The sequence below is a fragment of the Myxine glutinosa genome, chromosome 7, assembly GCF_964187855.1.
Source record: "Myxine glutinosa chromosome 7, kmMyxGlut1.1, whole genome shotgun sequence".
Classification (NCBI taxonomy): Eukaryota; Metazoa; Chordata; class Myxini; order Myxiniformes; family Myxinidae; genus Myxine; species Myxine glutinosa.
In genome coordinates, this window is record NC_136267.1 from 90,469,836 (window position 1) to 90,485,219 (window position 15,384).

General features: G+C 43.9%; 1 protein-coding gene across 1 annotated transcript in view; it reads left to right on the forward strand.

Moving 5' to 3' along the window:
- Nucleotides 1-4,581: 4,581 nt before the first annotated feature.
- The window catches only part of LOC137431402 (insulin-like growth factor 2 mRNA-binding protein 1), a 147,958-nt gene continuing 137,155 nt past the window's right edge, over nucleotides 4,582-15,384 (forward strand). The window contains exons 1-2 of the mRNA XM_068122698.2: nucleotides 4,582-4,901; nucleotides 5,677-5,737. Of these exons, the coding sequence (XP_067978799.2) occupies nucleotides 4,727-4,901; nucleotides 5,677-5,737 (236 nt within the window). The 5' untranslated portion in view covers nucleotides 4,582-4,726. The remainder of the gene's footprint in view (nucleotides 4,902-5,676; nucleotides 5,738-15,384) is intronic.

The window sequence follows — 15,384 nt, forward strand, 5'->3', positions numbered from 1 at the left end:
CACACCTGAGCTCCTCACCACATACAAGGCTTTCAACTGCAGCTCAATGGAATACTGCTCTCCCCTCTGGGCTGGTGCTCCTGCCTCACACCTAGCTCGTCTTCACGCTGTTGAAACCAAAGCGTTCAGAATCATTGGAATCTCCCGCGATGAAGCTAACTCCAAGGGCCTTTCACTCACTCGCCGCAGGCAGGTTGGTGGTCTTTCCGTCTTCTACCGACTCCTCTCCGGCCTTGCCCCCCCCCCCCCAGCTCTCTCTGGGCGCTGTCCCCCAAATATTCCTACAGGTTGCACAAGATCTGCCTGCAACCCTCTTATGGTTAAACTGCCAAAATCAAGACTCTGCTCACCTTCACTCCTTCATTCCTCTTTTCTCCCGCCTCTGGAACAAACTCCCTCACTCTCTTCAATCCCACTCCTCCCTCCAGGTCTTTAAAACAGCTGTTCACCACCATCTCTTATCTTCCCCCATCCAAAACCTTGATCTTTTCTACCCCTGCTAATTTCACCCCAAATCCACTTTTTTGAAATACCAACTTCTTTCCTGGAAGTCCTTGGTGTCCTTGTGTTTTATACTTCTCCCACCCTCCCCCCCCCCTTCCCACGCCTCCTCCCCCCAAGCCCTCTCCCTCCCACACATCTCCCGATGTCCCTGCTTTCAAATGTTGTGTTTGTGTGCTTCCCCTTCTCTCCCCATCTTGCCTACTGCTCCCTCTTTTTATATATTTTGTTTGTCTGTTTGATTTGTTTGTGTGATAAATGTTAGCTCTTTCACGAGCCTCAATTCTGTATACAAAAAAAAAAAAGGAGTAATTGAGGAGCCCATGGTAAAGTGAGGAGTTATTGAGGAGCCCATGGTAAAGTAAGGAGTTATTGCAGAACCCATGGTAAATTGAGGAGTTATTGTGTAACCCCTGGTATAATGAGGGGTTATTTTGAAGCCCATGGTATAGTGAGTTATTGCTAAGCCCATGGAGTGGTGCATAGTTATTGTGGAGCCCATGGTATATAGAGGAGTTATTGCAGAACCCATGGTAAATTGAGGAGTTATTGTGTAGCCCCTGGTATAATGAGGGGTTATTTTGAAGCCCATGGTATAGTGAGTTATTGTTAAGCCCATGGAGTGGTGCATAGTTATTATATGGAGCCCATGCTACAGTGAGGAGTTATTGACGAGCCCATCGTATACTGAGGAGTTATTGAGGGGCCATGGTAGATTGAGGAGTTAATGATGAACCCATGGTAAACTGAAGAGTTATTGAGGAGTTAATGAGGCACCCATGGTAAAGTGAGGAGTTATTGAGGAGCCATTGTATATTGAAAAGTTTATGATAAACCCATGGTGTATTGAGGAGTTATTGACAAGTCCATGATATAGTGAGGAGTTAATGAGGATCCCATGGTATAGTGAGGGGTTATTGTGGAGCCCATGGTATATTGAGGAGTTATTGCAGAACCCATGGTATATTGAGGAGTTATTGTGTCGCCCCTGGTATAATGAGGGGTTATTTTGAAGCCCATGGTATAGCGAGTTATTGTTAAGCCCATTGTGTGGTGCATAGTTATTGTGGAGCCCATGGTATATAGAGGAGTTATTATATGGAGCCCTTGCTACAGTGTGGAGTTATTGACGAGCCCATGGTATACTGAGGAGTTATTGAGGGGCCATGGTAGATTGAGGAGTTAATGATGAGCCCATGGTAAATTGAAGAGTTATTGAGGAGTTAAATGAGGCACCCATGGTAAAATGAGGAGTTATTGAGGAGCCATGGCATATTGGAGAGTTAATGATAAATCCATGGTATATTGAGTAGTTATTGAGGAGCCCATGGTATAGTGAGGAGTTATTGTGGAGCCCACTCATGCTACAGTGAGGAGTTATTGTGGAGTACATGGTGTAGTGGGAGGTTAACGAGGAGCTCATGGTACAGTGAGGAGTTATAGATGCTACAGTGAGGAGTTACGGACGGTACATATGGAGCCCATGATACAGTGAGGAGTTATTGATGAGCCCATGGTATACTATACTGAGGAGTTATTGAGGAGCCAGGGTAGATTGAAGTGTTAATGATGAGCCCATGGAAAATTCAAGTTATTGAGGAGTTAATGAGGGGCCCATGGTAAAATGAGGAGTTATTGAGGAGCCATGGCATATTGGAGAGTTAATGATAAATCCATGGTATATTGAGTAGTTATTGAGGAGCCCATGGTATAGTGAGGAGTTATTGTGGAGCCCACTCATGCTACAGTGAGGAGTTATTGTGGAGTCCATGGTATAGTGGGAGGTTAACGAGGAGGTCATGGTACAGTGAGGAGTTATGGATGCTACAGTGAGGAGTTACGGATGGTACATATGGAGCCCATGCTACAGTGAGGAGTTATTGACGAGCCCATGGTATACTGAGGTGTTATTGAGGAGCCAGGGTAGATTGAAGAGTTAATGATGAGCCCATGGAAAATTCAAGAGTTATTGAGGAGTTAGTGAGGCGCCCATGGTAAAATGAGGAGTTATTGAGGAGCCATGGCATATTGGAGGGTTCATGATAAACCCATGGTATATTGAGTAGTTATTGAGGCGCCCATGGTACAGTGAGGAGTTATTGAGGAGCCCATAGTATAGTGAGGAGTTATTGTGGACCCTATGGTATATTGTAGAGTTATTGGGGAGCCCATGGTGTCGTGAGGAGTTATTGTGGAGCCAATGGTATAGTGGGAGGTTAATCAGGAGCTCATGGTACAGTGAGGGGTTATTGAGGAGCCCATAGTATCGTGAAGAGTTAATGAGGAACCCCTGGTATAGTGAAGAGTTATTGAGGAGCCCATGGTATATGGAGGAGTTATTGAGGATATAGTGAGGATACAGTGACTGTGTATATTGTGTGGAGTGAAGGTCGTCAAGAAGTTGTGGTACAGTTTAGGGGGTCGGATGGGTGGGGGTTGGTCATATAGTCATGCAGTGTGGTACAAATGAAGGGTGGGTTTGGTCATATAGTCATGAAGTGTGGAAAAATGAGGGGGTGCGGTTGGTCATTTCATCATGAAGTGTGGTACAATGAGGGGGTGGGGTTGGTCATATAGTCATGAAGTGTGCTACAATGAGGGGGTGGGGTTGGTCATATAGTCATGAAGTGTGGTACACTGAGGGGGTGGGGTTGTCCATGTCGTCATGAAGTGTGGTACAATGAGGGGGTGGGGTTGGTCATGTAGTCATGAAGTGTGGTACAATAAGGAGGTGGGGATTGGTCATATAGTCATGAAGTGTGGTACAATGAGGGGTGGGGGTTGGTCATGTAGTCATGAAGTGTGGTACAATGAGGAGGTGGGGTTGGTCATATAGTCATGGAGTGTGGTACAATGAGGAGGTGGGGTTGTTCATATAGTCATGAAGTGTGGTACAATGCGGAGGTGGGGATTGGTCATGTAGTCATGAAGTGTGGTACAATAAGGGGGTGGGGTTGGTCCTGTAGTCATGAAGTGTGGTGCAATGAGGGGATGGGGTTGGTCATGTCGTCATGAAGTGTGGTACAATGAGGGGGTGGGGTTGGTCATATAGTCATGAAGTGTGGTGCAATGAGGGGGTGGGGTTGGTCATATAGTCATTAAGTGTGGTACAATGGGGGGGGGGGGGGGGGGTTGGTCATGTAGTCATTAAGTGTGGTACAATGAGGGGGTGGGGTTGGTCCTGTAGTCATATAGTCATTACGTGTGGTACAATGAGGGGTGGGGGTTGGTCATGTAGTCATGAAGTGTGGTACAATGAGAGGTTGGTGGTTGGTCATGTAGTCATGAAGTGTGGTACAATGAGGGGGTGGGGGTTGGTCATGTAGTCATATAGTCATTACGTGTGGTACAATGAGGGGTGGGGGTTGGTCATGTAGTCATGAAGTGTGGTACAATGAGGAGGTGGGGGTTGGTCATGTAGTCATATAGTCATTACGTGTGGTACAATGAGGAGGTGGGGGTTGGTCCTGTAGTCATATAGTCATTACGTGTGGTACAATGAGGAGGTGGGGTTGGTCATGTAGTCATATAGTCATTACGTGTGGTACAATGAGGGGTGGGGGTTGGTCATGTAGTCATGAAGTGTGGTACAATGAGGAGGTGGGGTTGGTCCTGTAGTCATATAGTCATTACGTGTGGTACAATGAGGGGGTGGGGTTGGTCATGTAGTCATTAAGTGTGGTACAATGAGGGGAAACAGAGATAATTGTCGATTTGGTGCGAGTGTGCAAGTGACGATGGAGCCCCATGGCGCCATTCATCGCCCCCATTGCTGATCACGTGAGCAAGAGCCGAAATGTCCAGCTGCAGACAGTTGTTCTTCACGTCCCTTTTGTTCACACTTACGAGCTTATTCCCCCATCTTGTATGAACCCAAGTCCCCATGCTTCACCATCACATCGACTGTGCGTCGTGGTCGCGCCATCGGTTTTGTAGTTATTTATTTATTTGTTTGTTTGAAGGCGGCGCTGTGAATGGCGGAGGGGGCGGATACCGGTAAAATGGCTAAAGTTATCAAACGCACAAGGGAAGGAATACGAGGGAACTGTAAGTATGTGACGGAGAGACAGAGGACAACAGGAATCACAAACATAAAGAGTGAAGAAGAATAAAGTTGTTGTATTCGGGCGATGCGGTGTTGGTGGTGCTAGGGGGTGGTGGGTAGAGGGCGGTTCTTCTCCATCTCTCCCACTGCGCTCCCGGCCCCACCACGCGAACCGCAGCCATGAACAAGTTGTACGTCGGGAACCTCAGCGAGTCCGTCACGTCCATAGACCTCGAGTCGGTCTTCAACGAACGGAAGATCCCATTTAGCGGACAGTTTCTCGTGAAGAATGGATACGCGTTCGTGGACGCACCCGATGACGGTTGGGCGATGAAAGCGATCGAAACGCTGTCAGGTAAGCATGGGTGTTGTTCTGGTGTTGTAGGTTCACTCCTGTCGGACTCGTCCCCGCTTCATCAATCGCTGTGGCCGCACCTTGCTCGCTCGGTGGCTCCGTTCGGGGAAAGTCACCGCACGGGACGTCACAGGATCGCGGCACACACACGAGCAATGGACCGATTCGGGGTGTCAGGGTCCACACCTGAAGATCGGACACCGGTCCCCCGTATTTCCCACCATATCGCACCGATTCGCTCACGTCTCCGTCCCTCCTCGTCCCTTTTCCCATCCGCCACCAGTTTTCGTAGCGCGATTTCTCCGCATTATTTCTTTCACATTTTATTGACACCCTAAACGTGGCTCCCCGAGGACCCCGGACTCGTGGTGGTTCCCCGTGCTCCTCGGGGTGCTCACCGTGCCGTCGGTAACCCTCCGCCATGTCCGCGGGATCGCCACAGTGGATGGAGGCGAAGGGCCCGCGGCCTACGTTGCTGCGCCGCGAGTTGGCCCGTGGCCTAAACCCGCCGTCCGCGGTCCGTGCACCCCACCCCCGATGGCCCCGACCCCAAATAAAGTTCCACGGTCCGTACACGCGAACGTGACGACGACGAGCACCAAGTTTCGCTTTTCTTTCATTTCTCATATCCGGCGGTCGGTCCGTCGTCCTGATAACTTTCCGTCTCGCCGTGGCCTTCAGTACCCGCGGTCTAACTTTATTACATGGTTATCACCGCGTGCTCGTGCTTGTTAAGTTCGGCGATGATAACCTGAATCTGGCGTTTTCGTTTCAGGGAAAGTAGAACTTCAAGGGAAAACGATAGAAGTAGAACATTCTGTCCCAAAAGCACAAAGGTAACTTTTTGTTGCTTCGTTGTATCGGTTTTGCAAGTGCTCAATATTTGTTCGTTTTTTTATATATGTATATATATATATATATACTTGTAAGAGTTGAACGTATCTTAAACGATCCCATTTGGTCCCATTAAAATAAAAACCCCAATTAGAAAGAAACCCCAAATAAATCATTACTTCGGTGCTTATTTTCAATTTTATTTGATAAATCATTGCTTTAGAAAATGCTTTGTAAACGTCAGAAATTATCGATTTTGTTGTGCTGTAAATTATTGTTTATTTAATTGTAAAATGAGTAAAATACATTTGATATCACATGATTATGTTGCTCTGCTAGTTTGAAAAATAAAATAAACCATTTAAATTGAAGCAACTGGAGTAACCACAAACTTCTTGAATTATAAAACAACCAAAAAATTGTCCATAAATTTATTTAGATTTTTTTTGTGATTATTTTAAATCATTTGAATGGTTCGGCATCTTGTTAAAGGTAAACGTGCTCGTGGAAGCTTGCCTGTATTTTATACTCATGTATAGGAGTCTTTGAGGTAAATGAGGTGTCTTGGTATGTGCGGGTGTCCCACGTGGTGCAAACCAGGTGTCCATTGTGGGACACGAGTTCAGGTGATGTGTGCAGGTAACATTTGCTGACGCTGCCTGTTGGTTACCTTCGTAATGTGGATTATTTAAAAAGGGGAAAAGCAGCAAAAACCCATGTTTGTGCATGGAATACTCCTTGTAAGTCGAATGTCTTTTGTGCAATGTGTCACTAATGAGTTATTGTTTGATTATGCTGAAGTTGTCTTGTTTTTTTCTTTCCTGATTTGTATTGTGATGGGAGATTTAATTTTTTCCTGTTCATATCGAGTGTTGAATTTTTTTTTTCATGTATTGCATTTCAGGTATATAAGGCTTTGACTTGTGTATATAAAAACTCGATTTCCTTGGTGCTTTTCGATTCCAGAAGATAAATTACATTGAGAAAACTGTGGTCAAAATGATGTAATCCTCCTCCAGCAGAATTTTTAAAATTCTTTACTTGAGCAAACAAGTTCGATCGCTTTCTATCAGACCTTAAAACACATTCACGGGTTTTCTCAGGTGCTGTTGTTTGTCCCAAACGAGTTCGAAAATGGAGTTCGATATCCATCTGTTCTTTGAGAAATGAATGACTTTTTTCATTCTGAATGATTCATTGAAAAGAATGTTTGTTGGAATGTTTCGCTTTGAAATAAGAGGGTTGGTTTAAAAAAAAAAACTGTTTTCCTTTCTTTACAACATATAGCAAGAAGGAAGCCATTTCTAAAAGACGTGTTATCTTCTTTCATTTCCCCTTGGAACAAGATGACGTAAGATGATAGCTGGTCTACAGCAGAACATCCTCACTGCTGTAAGCTTCCCCTCCAAAGCTTGGAGCTCAAAGGTGCACAAGCAGAGCATACGTCTTGTACACAATATTGAAAAGGTGAATTGTCCGCTTTTGCTATCATGGAGGTCACAGCATTTCTGCGGCTTCCAGAGTAGCCCAAGGCATTGAGGGGAAACACGTCATGGTCAGATGTCAGAGTACATACGCTCACTTCCTGTTGCAGAGCAAAGGACAAAACTTTTTGACATCTTCATTTGAATTTCTTTCTATATTTCCCTCCCAACGAATCGTCGGTGCAATTGCCTTTGAGTATAAAGAGTTTTCCGAATGTGAAGATGTTTCTGTAATGACTTCAAAGCGTTTTGGGGTATTCGTGTGTGCTTATGTTATGAATGTTGTGCTTCTCATAATTTGTTTTTGCGTGTCGGTGGTTGGTCTGGGTTTTGTTTGATTGACACTTTATGGGGCACATCACCTGTAACTTGGAGCTGGTGGCACAAGCCTAAAAAGGAGGACATCTCTGGGATCATTTAGCTATTGGTACAGTTGTGCTGACATTAAAATCAGAGGCCGTTTGCTTTTCAATCTGTTAATTTACTGTTGCTGAGAGTTTCTGCTTTTGATTGTTTCATATTTTTACATCGATACTACTTAAAGGTGTCGAATATTTGCTTTGGCTGGCATGCTACAAAAACCACCTTCCATTTTCTGTACTGGCTTTCTCCTTTCTCATGATTCACCTCTGACTCAAAGCCCCCTCAAAATGGCTGCTACAGGGAAAGCTTCCTCCCATCCCCCTACATCTCACACAACCATTTGCCTTCCTTCCCCACGGCAATGCCAGCCCTCATCCCCTCTCTCATTCCCCCCTCCCCCGTTCCTCCCGTCTCCACTTTTAAGCTCGCTCTATCCCGTACATACATACCTCTCCTAATTCACTCCTCTTTTCCTCTACCCTCTCATTTCCCTAGTCATTGCTATTCCAAGAATGATGATCAGATTTGTTGTGACTTTTTAACTGCTATAACTTTGTGCCTTATATACCTGCTCATCTTCCCCGTTTTTTATTTATATTTTAAAACTCTGAACTCCTCCTCCTCCCCCTCCTCCCCCCCCCTCACCACACCCACACCCCCCCTCTCCACACCCACACAGCCACACACCCCACACAGCTTCTCCATTTAAAGTATGATCCAGCATGACAGTTTTGGACACTGTATATGGATGTTTGGTGGTAGTACTTTGGGGGGAGTTCTGAAGGAAACAGAGCATTTTTTTTTTATCAATGACTTTCCTCCATCCAGCTTTTGCTCGTTATTTTTTTATTTTTTTGAAACGATGCAAAGGACAAGGCCAGTACTTGGTTTCCTATTCTCTCTATGGTACAAACGAATATGGACCACAAGGTGTAGTTTAGCATTTTGTTTGTGTAATTGTTTTTGCAATATATTTGTGCATTTTGGTTCAATATTATAAACTAATTACTAAACGAACATGTATTATCCATTTAATCAAATGGATTTTGAAACCATCGGCGTCCAGGGATTTGTATGTTTTACTTGCAGACATTTACATTCTCATTAATTTTATAGGTTGATCTGATTTTGGATCTTGTATAATTTTTGGAAATGCTCGACACCTCGTCTAGGGACCGTCCATTGAATTGTTGTGAAACATTTGTTACCAGTGCTTCTCTGCCGAATGGCAGAGCCTTTCTCTAATCTCAACCTGAATCTGGGAAGTGTGCTGAGATTCTTGTCATATGACAGGATGGAGATTGGAGCGGAAATCCACAGGTTTTTCTGGGTGTCAAAGATTTCTTGTTGTTTTTGCCTGCATCCCAATGTGTGGGATCACCCAAGGGTGCTACGCATTAATAATCCACTCATTCATATTTTGCATCTATTATGTTGATATTCCTCTTTCCTTTTGCTTTTTTTCCAATTAAAAATCCCACCCCTCTCTAGTTACGAAGTCTCTGATTATTGTCCATAAAAGTTATCTATACTTTGAGGATTGCCTGTAGGTTTGCACATGTTTACGAGGAGATGGAATTTTAGTTCTTCAATTACTCACTTCAATTGTAAGTCAATTGTGCTGTATCGGCCTATAAAGTTGTTTTGTTGGCTTCGCATAGTTTGAATCTCAAGACAAGTGTTGCCTTCCAAGTCCTGATGTACTATGGTGGTGGTACTGTCAGCTGTGTTTGGATGTATTTGGGCTTTTTCTTATAAGAAACTTTACGTATCTTTTCGTATCCGCGGGCACCTATAGGGTCAATTTCATGAAGGTTGAAGGCCATGAATACAATGACGTTTATCACATTTTCATGAAAAGGCTTAGAAAAACAAGAGAAAAATGACCACAGTGTGGTCACCAGCTGCGACGTGTAGAATCATGAGGATATCCGTTGCAATATGCGCTACCAAATTCGACCAGTCATTAAATTATACGCATGCACTTGCGCCTTTTTGTCTTTCAGTTCTGGTCTTGTCCTTTGTTTTGCGACGCAACATGCTTCATCAACTGATTACATATAATGTATGGACGTGAATGTTATTGCTGTTCTGTTTTGGTCTGAGGTAAATGTCCATGCAACCGTATTTCACCAGTTAAGTGTGACCATATTCCAAGTCTCACACTGTGGTTGTTTCTTTGGTATTTCTCAATCCGCTGTATGTCTTTGTATTGTGTATGTGCATACGCTAGGATTCTGCTGGTGGACTAAGCATCCCCAAGGTTCGGCCCCTGTGCAAATTGTTTTCATGTATATATATATATATATATATATATATATGTTAATTACACCTAATTTGTGTCGAGATCTGTGAAACGAGATTGATATGAAAACATTCATGTTGTCTTTGTTGCTAAATTTATTCTGGTTTCTTCAAACAAATTGCGATTTTAGTCCGCGATGTTCTTACCTCATACCAACGCACGTCTGAGTGTATGCGCAAGCGCTGTTCAAAAAGGCACCCCAACAACAAGAACAACAACGCGGTCCTCTCATAGAGCTGCTCGTCGCAGCTAAAAATAACAGATCTTCTTCTTTGTTTTTGTACCCATGACATGAGTCCCTGGGCATCCGGGCACTGCAAAATTTGATGGAGATTGGCCCAGCCTTTTTTTCTTTGATTTTTTTTTTACACACACACACACACACACACACACACACACACACACACACACACACACACACACACACACACACACACACACACACACACACACACACACACACACACACACACACACACACACACACTTGTCTTATTTTGTATAGTAGATTGCACTGTTCTTCTTGGATGTCAGGATGTTTGTTCATGGTTTCCTGAATTAAATCGATTTCTGCAAAACTGTTTGCCTTTAAAGTCTCAAAGTTATTTGGTTCTCTATTTCTTCAGCTCATAATAGTCATTATAGGTTCAACTAATATATTTGTAGGTTTCAAGGGGATTTGATTGTTTTGCATATAATATTTACCTCTGCCACCAAAGGTGGATGAAGGTTATGTTTTCACCCCTGTCTGTTTGTTTATTTGTCTGTCTGCGAACAAGATATCTCAAAAAGTTGTGGACGGATTCAGACTAAATCTGGCAGAGAGGTAGTGTATGTGACACTGACGAAATGATTTGATTTTGGTGAAGATCCGGATTCGGATCCAGCTACTAGAAATTTTAAAGCGATTCTTCAACATTGGGAGATAGGGCCAAAAACGATATGTAGCAGGATATCTCAAAAAGTTATTGACTGATTTGGACGAAACTTGGTGGACCGATTGAGTGTGTGACAAGGACTAATCGATTCAATTTTGGTGAAGATCTGAATATGGATTCGGATACGAGAGTTAATATTGTTGCGGATCCGGGGGTCGGCGCTCCCCTTACCAAGGGGGGGGGGGGGGTTAGTCCCCTTGTCTTTTAAGCTGGCCATTCCCACAGTCCTCTGGAAGTTACAACGCTCCTCCACGGTCGAGATTGGCCAGGGTGATTGGTCAAGATGGATTCCTAAATACCTGCGTGCCAATCCCTCCGCGAAGCAGGAAAATAACTCCCGCTCGAACCACGGACAGGTGGAAATTGCCGAGCGGTTTAGCAATCCGCGATTCGAGCCGTTAGCAAAAAGACTAACCCGATTCTGAGTGGTTCTAATCGCGCCACGTATACTCAATTGAGAAATCACTAAAACGATCGGATGGAGAGGAAACCAAAAGGTAGGAAGAACAGAGATTTATTAATTATGTACAAAAACCCAAAGAGCAAACGAAGAAGAAGAAGCAGACACAGGGCAACCTTATACAGTCTTAATTAACACGCCCAGGACAACACAAACAGACTTACACGAAAGGGGAATAGCAGGAAGGAAGGTCCAAGCAGATGGGCCAGCGTTGGCTCCGGCCCCGGTTCACGCTCCACTCCGGTCCACGCTCCACCTCGGTTCAGGCTCCGGTTCCGCGCGAAACCCAGCAGGCAGCGCGGTTGGTATTGTCGGCGCGGGCGGACCTTACATGGGGGGGGCGTTCATATATCGGGGAGGAATTGCGTCCGTGAATCGGAGGAATCGTGACGCGTGCCTCGTGACTCTCCACCCACTGTTCAGCCTGGCCTAGGTATGCACTCTGCCGAGTGCCGTTCTAGTTGAACTTGTTTCGATCAAAAATATTTTGTTGCTTAACTTTCCTCTTTCAACCTTTGTTTTAAGCGGTGAAACTGCTTCAATATTTAGCTATGTCCTTCCATCCGTCAAAAATGACAAAAATGACAACCTTTCAAGCCCACCGTGTTTTAATAATTCTAAAGGGTTCTAAAGTGTCAATTCTAGAAGGTTCGTAAAGGTTCTGGAGGGTAATTATAAAGGAATATAAAGGATAATTCTCATGGGTTTTGTTCCCTTCTAGGCTTTTCCCATTTCATATTAAAAATGGCAAACTGAGCCGCTTCCTTTGGACACGGATGCGATTTTTTTTATTTTTGCAAATAGTTGCATTGCTGGCTGCATCAGTTGTCAGACGGCACCAGCAGGTTGCCAATACACCCAATATTATTTCGATCTAACCAAATTGGCCGAAGTTAGCTGCTATTTTAAATATCACTTAAGAACAAATGACTTCCGTTGTACTGACTGCACTCCTTGCAGATATCAGTGATCTATCTGACCGTCACCCAGTTTCTATATTCAAATCTATAATAAACTTCTGCTATTACCTCCTCCCACCGAAGGTGAAAGGAAGTTCTGTTTTCACCCATGTCTGTCTGTTTGATTGTTTGTTAGGGTTTAAACTGGGTGACGGTCAGATAGATCACTGATATCTGGAGGAGGATATCTCAAAAAGTTGTGGACGGATTTGCAACAAACTTGCTTGGTGGATAACTTATGGACCAATAACCAATTGATTAGGTTTAGGTGAAGATCCAAATCTCATTCCAGACCCCTATAATTTTTTCAGTGTTTCTTTACAATTGAGCGATGGGGCCAAAACGATGTATGGTATATGATGTTGTTTTGGACTGGACCGATTGGAAATCCCAGACATTGTTAATGTTTCCTACAATGTTTGGTGAGTATGATATGAGGCCGTGTAAGAGGAGGAAGGAAACATGACAGACACCGCCATTTCATTAATGCAGATAATCACCTTGTTAATTTATCGTTATACCAACCAGTTTTAGTTATACCTATGAATCCCACCCCCCTCACCTCCCCCCCACCCAACACTTTTTCAATTTGCCCATGTACTTAAATACTCAATGCCAATCCTAAACACCAAAAAAATTTTGTCGGCTTCCCCAGATCTGTGCATCGACACAATCCTGTCTCTGAGCTCTGCAGGCAGGTCCTTCGGCCTCATGGCTTGGTTTTTGCTCTGATATGCATTGTCAGCTGTGAGACCTTATATAGACAGGTGTGTAGCCTTTCCAAATCATGTCCAATCAATTGAATTTACCACAGGTGGACAACAATCAAGGTGTAGAAACATCTCAAAGATGATGAAGAGAAATGGGAGGCACCTGAGCTAAATTTCAAGTGTCATAGCAAAGGGTCTGAATACTTATGTCAATGTGATATTTCGGTTTTTTCTTTTTAATAAATTTGCAAAACTTTCTAAAATCCTGTTTTATCTTTGTCATTATGGGGTATTGAGTGTAGATTGATGAGGGAAAAAATGAATTTAAACGATTTCAGCATAAGGCTGCAACATAACAAAATGTGAAAAAAGTGATGTGGTCTGAATACTTTCTGAATGCACTGTAGGTTTGGGTGTACTTTCCTCCAATGTTATTTTATAGGGTGAACCAAAATCCTCTTCTTAATTTTTTTCCATCAAGGTTCACTTCGGCTTTCATTTTCATCTGAAGGAATGACACTTCAAGTAACCTCAAAACCATGTAATTACTTAACGATATAGTCTCATAGTCCCTTGATGACAAGGCAAGTCTTGAGCTACTTTCACCAATGCCACTTAGTAGCTTTAAAGAATACTTGAACGAATAACTTAATAAAAATGACTACAGGAGTGAAGTATCATTTCCAAAACTTAATCATTCCCAAATTAAAAAAAAAAAAAAAAAAAGCTAAGGTTCCAAAAAACTAAAGATAAATATCATATACTGTATTGTAAAACATAATTTTACTTTAAACATAAAAAAATTTTGTACATATAGTCGAGGCTTGTGGAAGAGCTAGTGTTAGTACAGGGCAAAAAGAACAGTTGAGAGATGGGGAAACACCAACAGCAGAGTTAAAGGCCAAGATAGAGGCAGACTTGGACAAACAATGGGTGTGGGGACGAATGAGGGCAGGAGAGGATGCATGGAGTGGACAAGATGGATACAGAAAGGGGAAACTCTCAGTAGGGAAAACTGGAAATTTGGAAGGTTATTACATTGGATTGGGGTTAGTGGAGGGAGGGGGGTTGAAAAGATCATGGTTTTGGATTAGGGACTATCTGAGATGGTGATGAACAACTGTCTTGAAGATCTGTAAGGAAGAATGAGATTGAAGGGATGTGTGGAAGTTGGAAGAGAATGTGGAAACAGGCAGAGAAAGAAAGTGGACCAAATGAGTGGAGGTGAGCAGCGATCCAGGATTTAGGTAGTTTCACCAGAAGATCCGGGTTGATGGTGAACCGTGTGTGCCTTGCAGAAACTTTGGGGGGGGGGGGAAGGGGGGGAGGAGAGCACTTAAAGAGCAGAGTGTGCAAGACCAGACAGAAGGTGGTAGAAGACAGAGTTCACTGACTTGTGTGCGATGTCTGCGAAGGCCCATAGACCCAGCTTCATCGTGGGAGATTCTAATAATCTAAAAGGCCTTGGTTACCACGGCATCAATCTGAACAAAATGTGAGGCAGGGGAGACGGCCCAGAGCAGAGAGAAGTACTCCATCAAGCTGCGGATGAAGGTCTTGTAGGTGGATAGGGGTTCATGTGTGCCAAGGAAGGACTTTGTATGAGGGGGGATGCCCAGTTGACAGCTGGCTTTGGAGGCCAACTTTGAAATGGGATTTGTCCAAGAAAGATCGTGGCTGATATCTAGATATAGTGAGACCCAGGAATTTGACGGCCTGAACTTCCTGAAAAGGGTTGTTAAGAAAGTAGATTGGGAGGAGGGAGGGCGTTGCCAGATGGTCCTTTTGGAGAGAGATAGTGAGAGAGATTTGTCAGCATTGAAAGACATATTCCAAGTGTTTGACCAGATTGTGATTTTGTCAACGTCTGGAGAGAGGGAAGTGGCTGCAGCCTTGCCAATGGCTGCAGTGGTGGGATGAACTCAACAGACAGAATTCATGTTTGAAGGATGAGGGTGTTGCAGCACAGAGTGGAGTCATCAGCAAATATATAGAGTACTTAATTCTATTTCACACCATTGTTAGATTAAATACTGATCTGGATTTTTTAATTTTTTTGGGATACAACATCGAGGCTCGTGTAAGAGCTAACATTGATCACAAAAAGACAAACTGACATAAAACATGATAAAGGGAGTGGGAGAACAAGATGGAGAGCAGGGACATTGGGAGATCTGTGGGAGGGATAGGGCTTGGGGGGATGAGGCATGGGAAGGGGGGCGGGGGGTGGGAGAGGTAAAAAAAACAACACATGGACACTGCTACGACTTCCAGGAAAGAAGTCGGTATTTCAAAAAAGTGGATCTGGGGTGAATTAACGGGGGTATAAAAGATCAAGGTTTTGGATGGGGGAAGATAAAAGATGGTGGTGAACAGCTGTTTTAAAGACGTGGAGGGAGGAGTGGGATTGAAGAGAGTGAGGGAGTTTGT